Raw genomic sequence first — 9,428 nt, 5'->3', positions numbered from 1 at the left:
TAAAAAAAGCAAGAAAAATCCATATAATCAACTCTTTTTTTTTTGTTTGATTATACATCAAATAATATATATTTTTTTAGAAATCATCAAATAATATTTAAAATTAAGATACTTTGTAGTGGGTGAGATTCTTTACGCCCCTTTGCATCACGCAAATAATAGAACTCCTTTTCCATTTTATTGTCAACTTCAAATATAGTTAAAATATAAAATAGTGATATTTGAACAACTCATTTTATACAATTTGTATGATAATTTTTTTTTGTCTTTTTTCATTGGTAAAAAACAATGGAGAGAGAAAAAGGAATAGAGAGAACAATAGTATAATGTAAGTATGTGAAAAAAATTATCAAAAGATTGTCACAAAATGGTTATACAAATATCATTTCTCTAAAATATATATGGAGTGTTTTTAAAATTGGATCGTCCCTCGTGGTGTTTGCAAATATAAACACTAGTGTTCTAATTTTTTTTGAATAAACTAGTGTTCTAATTATGTACCTCTCCTTAGAGGTATGCTGCCACTATATAAATACTACTATTGTTTTTTTAATGTGAAAATTTATGTCTAATCTTTTAACTCAATTTTCACACATGTTTCAACAATCCACCACTTGAATTTTAAAAATGGTTTTAGAAATAACGTCAAAGACGTTTTTATAAGATTGATAATAAAGAAAGATGTACGCCGTTAAATTATAGTACTAATTAAATTCTTTTTTTTTTTTGGTGGAATAAAAGAGATTTTTTTTTTGACAAGATGTGGAATTAAATAGATATATTTTTCTAATTGAGCAAATAAAATGTTTTTTTTTTTTCGTTTTTATATTTTCTTTCTTTTTAATCTGGCCTATAGTTTTCAATTTCAGCACGCCTACAAAATCAACAAATTGTATGTCTCCAAGATAACTTGGTCAAAAAGATAACTTGGTCACCAAGATACAAAATCTAAATCACTCCTTATAAAATCATACCATATAGGTTAAAGCAACACACACAAAAAAATAAAAAAAATAGGCACAATCGTTTCTAAGTATTAGAGATGGCAATGGGAATTGGGGAAATATTGTCACAATTAGGCTCAATTGCGGCTAGCCTTATGTTTGTTTATGCCATGTATGAGCAATTCTGCCCATCTGATCTTCGTAAGTTTGTTGAAAACTACAAACACAAATTTACAGATCTTATGTCCCCTTACATCCAAATAACTTTCAATGAATCATCGGGCGAGCGTCTCAAACAAAGCGAAACTTACACAATCATCCAAACATATCTTGGTGCGAACTCGAGTAAACGAGCCAAACGACTTGAAGCCGAAGTTGTGGAAGATAGCCAATCCCCGCTTGTCCTTAGCATGGACGACAACGAAGAGATCGAAGATGAGTTCAATGGAGTCAAAGTTTGGTGGTCTGCAAATAGCAAAGCTCCAAGAAGAAAAGCATCTTCAGGAAGATCTTTCGATGTGGTAAGATGCTTCACCCTAACTTTCCACAAAAGGCATCGCGATCTCATTACTTCCTCTTACATACAACATGTGTTGGAACAAGGAAAGGCTATTATATTTAAGAATAGGCGACTAAAGCTTTACACCAACAATGGTGGTTGTTGGTGGATGTCGGGGTGGAGTCACACAAATTTTGCACACCCTGCAAGGTTTGAAACACTTGCTATGGAACCGGAGAAGAAAGAAGAGATCATAAACGATCTTGTTAAATTCAAGAAAGGGAAAGAGTATTATGCTAAAGTTGGAAAGGCTTGGAAACGGGGTTATCTACTTTATGGTCCACCAGGAACTGGGAAATCTACCATGATATCGGCTATTGCAAATTTCATGAACTACGATGTATATGATCTAGAATTAACCACTGTCAAGGATAACAATGAGTTGAAAACACTTTTGATTGAGACGTCAAGCAAATCAGTTATCGTTATTGAAGATATTGATTGTTCTCTCGAGCTTACTGGTCAAAGGAAGAAGAAAAAGGAGAAAGATCATACTGATAAAAATGAGAATAAAGAGAAAACTGATAAGAAAAGTGAAGAAGAAGATGAAGATGATGACAACGATGATGAAGAAGAAGAAGAGAAAAGGAAAAGCAATGTAACTCTTTCGGGTTTGTTGAATTCTATTGATGGAATTTGGTCATCATGTGGAGGAGAACGGATCATAATTTTCACAACTAATTTTGTGGACAAACTTGATCCTGCTCTAATTAGGAGGGGAAGGATGGATAAACACATAGAAATGTCCTATTGTAGATATCAAGCGTTCAAGGTTCTTGCTAAGAACTACTTGGATGTTGAGTCTCATGGTGATTTGTTTCCAATTATTGAAAAGTTGTTGGGAGAGACTAATATGTCACCTGCTGATGTTGCCGAGAATTTGATGCCAAAGTCGACCACCGAAGATGCTGAGTCTTGCTTGAAGAATTTGATTCAATATCTTGAAATTGCAAAGGAAAAGGAAGAGGAGGAAGCAAAGAAAAACGGTGAGAAAGCTCAACTGGTGGCAGGGAAAGATAAACAAGAATTGGCTCAAAACTATAGGATGAATAGGTGGAGGAGGCAAGTGAAAAATATGAGGAACTTTTTTGGGTCATGTTAACCGGTGCCTCCGGGTATTAGTTAAGTAGCCAAAATTAGAAAGAAAAAGCAAAGTCAACATTAAAATCAACTTTTTTTCAAGTTTCAAAAAGTAAAATACATAATTTTCGAAAAAAAACATTTTCCGGGGGCACTGGGCACTACTTAACATTTTCCAAATTTTTTAATAAGGGAAATGTTAACTAGTGCCCCCAAGACACTCTTTAAACATTTTAAATGGTAAGTTTTTTTTTATGAAAAATTGTGTATTTAATGCATTGTAAATTGTAATAGTTATTTTTGAAAAAACAATTGCTAAATTTGGAATCCTTAAAGAATTCCCGGGAACATTAATTAATAAGACCCTTTTAATAAAAATTTGATTGGGGAGAATGCTGTCCTACATTAATTTAGATTGGATTGATTTCAGTTTTTTTTAGTTGGATTAATTTCAGTTTTCTTAGTAATGTTTTGAAACATTTTAATTAATAAAACTGTAGTTATGAACTATGTTCATGTGTGCTGCTTTTGAATTGACACATTTAAAGATAATGTTTAGGTTTGGCCTTTGGGCATGTTGAGGGAATTTTGTCTGAATTGTGTTGTTAATAGCTTTGGTTGTTCATGCTTGATTAATACCTCCTCCGTCTCTTACCAAGTTCCACACACAAAATTAATTATATATATGAATGCGTCGTTGTCTTATATTTTTTATATTATAGGTAGCGACATGATTATGTTGTGTTCGGTGTTTGTGTCGGATTCAATGCTTCATTGTTTGAATGTTGTCTTTGTATTAATAGTATCTCTTCTTCGTGTGAAATCAAAACAAGACATATGGGGTTTTTTTTAAAGTGCCAAAAAAAAAAAAATTGGCATGTGATGGATGGTTCTATTCTTGTGTTGTTTCTTTGTGTTAATTGGGTGGAGCATTGAGATCTATAGTATGTAATAAAATAAGATGTATGCATTTTCATGAGGGCTTCTTAGCTAAGGAAGAATGTGGTGATGGCTTCTACTCTAAATTGGGCATCCTATCAAATACACTTGTACTCGTCATAGTTTAATCGAAACAAAATTTTAAGGCTTATTTTTTTTACACAACCCAATTTGGAGCTTATTTTTTACTATTACACATCATATATAATGATGTAGAATAACATTTAATAACATTTAACGGAACACCGTTGTATTTGAATTTTTAAATTCTATTTTAAAAAAATAAAGGTAAAGTTACATTTTTAATCACTTAATTTAATTTCAGGTAATAGTTTGGTCCTTTATCTTTTTTTCATTTTAATTTGGTCCTTTTTATCCATTTTCATATGAATTTTTAAGCTTAAAATTAATGATTTTATTTTCTTATGGTCTTTCAGTCTTCAAATCTATGATCCTCGTTTATGTTTGGATAAGAATATTAGATTTGAAGCTTGAAAATGTATATGAAAATGGACAAAAATGACTAAATTGAAATGAAAAAAAGATAAAGGACCAAACTGTTACCTGAAATTAAGTTAAGGGACTAAAATTGTAATTTTGCCAAAAATAAATTTACTGAAGTTGTTACTAGGTTGAGTCACGACCATATCGCTCTCTTTAAGACATTCCATGGTACTGTCCAAAGTAATGCAAAGGAGACTATATAAAACAAGTTAAACTACAAGAACACGATTAACTACTACGCTGTAAAAACAACGTTCGAAAATTACACCTCCAATATGATACTAAGGCCACTCATATTTTAGTACTGAAACCAATCAATTATGGTGCTATGACCACTCTACTATGGTATTGTGACCACTCAAATATGATGTTACCACCATTCTAACTTTTAACAAATCCAAATACCAATATGAAATTTCAACCACTCAAATATGGTGGTATCACCATTCTAACATATAACTTTATCCAAGGGAAGGAAATATAAAAGAGATTATATATACTTTTATTTTAAGATCATTCTTAATTCTGAACAGGACATTATTCCAGAAAAGGGACTATGATCTTAAAAATATTCTTTATTCCGCAAGGACAAAAATTATTGAGGGACTATGCTCATAAAACCGTTCTTAATTCCAAGGGATATTATACCCCGAAAAAGGACTAGATGAAGAGAAGAAAGACTCGTTAACACAAGTCAAAGTGGAAGAGCGAAGAAAATGATTCAATGTTTCAGAATATTTTTCGGTGTATGGAATGAACTATGTGAGCTCTGAATTTATAGAGAAAATTCACAAATAGTATGTGTGCAAATTTGGGAACAAGTAATTCACATATTAGATCTAGTATAAAAATATCGCAAATTGAGTACAAAAGTATACTATTGAGTACAAAAATATATTTCATATAAATACCGAAATATATTATATTGAATACGAAAATATTTCAGATTGCGTTCTAAAATATTTTAGCAAAACTTGAGGACTAAAAAAGCACTTTCTAATAATGATTAAATTAATTATTTAAGTTAACATTTTCAAATAATAAAATATATATCAAAAAAATTTCGCTAGTGCTTACTTTGTTCACATAATTATGTACCCCTTTAGAGGTACACCCCTACTATATACTACTATTATGTGTGCACCATCCGATGTAGGACTTCCACTTTTTTTTAATTCACACAACACTAGTTCTACCAAATGTGAGAATTTGTGTCTAGTTTTTTAACTCAATTTTTACACATGTTCCAACAATCCCCACTTGGATTTTAAAATAGTTTCAGAAATAACGTCAAAGATGTTTTTATAAGATTGCTAATAAACAAAGGTGTCGTCTACAACTTGAACCTCTGCATAGCGAGTAAAATTTCAATTAACTAGAGTTGCTTGTGGCATTAAACTCGATCTTAGACACAGAACCTGCACGCAACCTTTTTCTGGTGTATTCTAAAAGCTTGTGCGTTTAGAGCAATGATATTTGGACATCCATTTAATGACAACTTTGGTGACAACTTTGTTTCTCTCTCTTCTTATTGGTCAAAAATAATAGAGAGAGAGAGAGAGAGAAAGAGAGAGAGAGAGAGAGAGAGAGAGAGGAAGAGAGAGAAAAAGAACACCATTTGAGTATGAGAGAAATAGTTGTCACAAGATAGTTGTACAAATATTATTTCTCGTGTGTTTATGGCCCTGCACGTTTATCCCAATTTGACGAACGTTCTAGGTATTCTGCCTCAAAATCCCATAGTAACCGGCCGGTGTTCCACATTCGTATAGGTGAGTTCAATAGTACTCTTGTAGCTTTGTACTACAATCCACATATGGTAATGATATCATTTAGAGTTTCTCTTATCTCATCCTCATTTGGCTACAGGAATCAGACTTTTCTAGATTTTATCATAGCATGTTCTATCACAACATGACTTGTTATTACCCATTGAACCTATATTTTTGTGATCTCCAGTCATATAGGCTGGGTAATTACCATCACTCGTGATCTTTAGGCATTAGTTTCATCCTATTGGATGTGTTTCAAACATTCTTTCTAGTTAATCATTTCGACAAAGGAATTGCTAATTTATCATCAGTACAAAATCCACTTTAACCGCTCCATTGAAGAGTAGCTATCGCTATAATTGTTCTTTGTTCGTGCCTTAATTATCGTCTCTTACCATTATAGTAACGATTCTCGATTTCACAATAGTCGTGTTACTATCACAATGAGTTAACACAACTTGCAATAGTTTTTTCCATAAGGGGATCTCAACTAGCAAGAATTTTACCAACTTGTTTCTTCATTAGTTTTCTCTAGTGATCTCATCTCAAATTTCATTATGTACTGAGTCAATATTGTATATTTCTTCTTTTCTAAGAAACAACTCCTCCAGTGATACTAAATGTGTAGCCATTGATCGCTTTGGATTTGTCTGAAAGGATGTTTGATAGCGATTTTCGCCAGTGTACGAAATCGTGCAAGTAGTAAAATTAAAACGGTAAGACCGAGTGTCGAACTCGAGGATCGCGTTATACTGTCGAATAATATTTGTGACTTAATTGAACAAAAAGGTACTGAATTTGTGTGATTGCAATAATGAAAATTAAGTAAAGTAAAATTGGATTGAACTATAATAATAAGATTGTCAGGGATGAGTTTCACCAGATGACTATCTTGAGTTAACAACTTGAATATGACCATTGAATAGACTTATCGTATCATTACCGAATTCTCTAATTTATTCTTGCCCTAATTCCTTAGTGAAAAAATCATTAATCCTAAAATAATCCCTAATTCCTTAGTGAATTTAAGATTAGAATTAAGCATGATTGAACAAGAATTCGTAATTGGTTTCAAGGGTTTGCATCTATTCCTAGATTACAAAGGCAATAATTTCTTATCTGAAAGCGTTTATAAATTCATTCAACTTCTGTTTCACAATATAAACCGTATATCAATTTAAAGGCGGCCAAGCAATAAAAGCATTAAGAATAGAGATAAGAAAAATGATTCAATAAACTTCTTCAATAATCAAAAGAAAATCATATAACAAAAGTTGTCATCTAGATACTCTCATCCCTAACAACATGAAAATTAGCTACTCATGATAAAGAAAATAAACAACAAAGAAAAGAGAATAAACCGGACAAATTTTCCGACAAGACCAACGTCACCCTGCATCGTCGTTCTCTATCCGGATCCCTTTAATTGTCGTTGCCTTCCTTTCCCATTGTCATGCGCTGCTTCTTCTCTCTGGTTCCCAAAAGTCCCTTGTATTTGTTGCAGCTGCCTCCTTTTTATATTCCAAAACAAGTGAAACCTAATTCCCCTCCTCCAATCACGTGCTCTCTTTCTTCATGTCAAGGTCACTTGTTGTGGTGGGACCACATGAATAAAATGAGTGCATTATAGCCTATCATGTGGTGCCACGTTGGAACTAATATGAGGAAGAGAAATCTTATGTGTGTATTTTAACATGCGGGGCGCACATCAAGCTGATTGAAATTTGTTCTGCACTTTTCTTATGGAAACAAGTTCAGCCCTTCTTTGGCTTATGCGTTGAACATGATCTTTGGTTTTTTTTTTTTCACTCCAACAACTCAATTTATTACCTAAAAATTAAGAGAACAAAAACTCCAAAAATTCATCTAGTTAGTGAAAATTAATAACAAAAATAATTAACACAACTAAATATTTTTAAAATCCTTTTTATCTCAGTTTGACTCCAAAACACACTTTGAATTGATTCAATTTAACTTAAAACTACTTAAAAATGACTCTAAAAATACTAACTATAGAGACATTATCACAACCCCAAACTTAATATGTTGCTTGTCCTCAAGTAACAAAATAGACAAAAGTTAGAAATTGCACAAATTTGAAAATGGCATACCTTTCCGAGAGGGTGCTCAGATCCTCATTCGTTCCACTTCCGGCGTTGACTAACTTACCAATTTTGCTCAAGCGGGGCAAACTTAGAGAAGATAGTTCATGCTTTCAACCACACTCTCCTTCCTATTCTCTTCCTCACCAATTCTCAAGCCAGTGGGGCTGGTCATGGCATTTGCCCGCTCAAATCAACATGTTAATGCATTTTGCTATGAACTTGAAGAAATTCTAAACAATCATTCAAAGTCATATAATCACACACACTTTAAAGGTCTTTCAAGGTTATAGCGTGGCTTAGGTTAAAGTGGGATATATTTGGAAAAGTAGGTTAATCAAAAGAATTGGAGTTAGATACACTACGGATCCCTAAACATTAAAGTACTACTCACTTTCAATCTCTTTGTCAAAACAACATGAGTACTAGTAGAAATGCTTCTTTTTTTTTTCATTTTTGAAGAGACCAATTTTTTTGATGCTTTGGCTCTTATTTATTTACTTTTTTTTTTTTTGTGCAGACCAATTTTTATTATTAAGTCTACCAATTTTCTTTCAGTTTTTTATTTTTTTACCAAGGTTCTACTAGCACTCACTCCAAATTTAAAATGTTGTTGGTTCCAACAGCAACCCCAAACTTAGTTTCAAACCAATACCAAGAAACAATGACTCTATCTAACTCCAAAGAAATTAAACAGATATAATATAGTGGGTTCAAAACTTGTGACATGGTTCGTCGCCAAAACAATAAATAAAATTTTGCATGAAGGCTCAAAAGGGTTAGCAAAGGATAATCATAATAATAAGGGTGGCTTGAAAAGGCTCAGAGTACCAAACAAATGCCTCGTGTGTATGAAAATACGACCAATAGTCTGTAGAGAACCAATGCAAGCTCTAGAAAAATAACATTTAAACATGGATACTCACATATGAAAGAATTATAGAAAAAAGTGAAAAATGTTTGGCTCAAATCTCACCGGTTATGCTATAGAAAAAGAGATGGTGATTCTGATGAATATCTTCTGCAGCAAGCCCCGTAGCCATTATGCTCTTGAAGTTTGTCGGTAAGCTAGCCTTCTGCCTTGGCGGTCAGAATAATTCTCTGAGACAAAAACAATTTTTTTTTTTTTTGAGATGGAAAGGTTAAAATATTCATGCAAACTCAACAATCAATGCTACGAGTGGCAACCAATAAGTGGTTATGTGATAATAATTTTTATTTGAGAACAATAAAAAAAAACATAAAGAGAAAAAAACATATAGAAAATTGCTTACTGACGTGGGTTGCCTCCCACTAAGCGCTTTTTTAATGTCATTAGCTTGACGCATCAACCACTGTTAAGGTGGCATATATCATACAAAGAACTCATCATCCTTCTTCTTCCTTTTGTTGGGTAAGAACTCCATGAACTTGAAAAATAGATGATGTTGTTTCCATATCCTTTTCAAGTGGACAACAATGAACAAGGCATAAATGGCATCTAGGACTTCATCTGTAACACCCCGTTTTCCCAATATCAAAACTTCTT

General features: G+C 32.6%; 1 protein-coding gene and 1 long non-coding RNA gene across 2 annotated transcripts; one reads left to right on the top strand and one right to left on the bottom strand.

Moving 5' to 3' along the window:
* Positions 1 to 924: 924 nt before the first annotated feature.
* On the top strand, positions 925 to 2,658 carry LOC11425334 (AAA-ATPase At3g28510). The gene has a single exon (XM_003618406.4). It carries the CDS (start codon positions 1,043 to 1,045, stop codon positions 2,603 to 2,605), a length of 1,563 nt encoding a protein of 520 aa, XP_003618454.1. The 5' UTR covers positions 925 to 1,042; the 3' UTR covers positions 2,606 to 2,658.
* A 4,368-nt stretch (positions 2,659 to 7,026) lies between these two features.
* Positions 7,027 to 8,352, bottom strand: LOC120575914 (uncharacterized). Its single transcript, XR_005642159.1, has 2 exons — positions 7,910 to 8,352; positions 7,027 to 7,628 (listed from the first exon to the last, which is right to left on the bottom strand). It is a non-coding gene; the product is annotated as an uncharacterized lncRNA (long non-coding RNA).
* Between the last annotated feature and the right edge of the window lie 1,076 nt (positions 8,353 to 9,428).

The sequence above is a fragment of the Medicago truncatula genome, chromosome 6, assembly GCF_003473485.1.
Source record: "Medicago truncatula cultivar Jemalong A17 chromosome 6, MtrunA17r5.0-ANR, whole genome shotgun sequence".
NCBI lineage: Eukaryota > Viridiplantae > Streptophyta > Magnoliopsida > Fabales > Fabaceae > Medicago > Medicago truncatula.
This window is presented reverse-complemented; position numbering and strand designations above follow the sequence as displayed.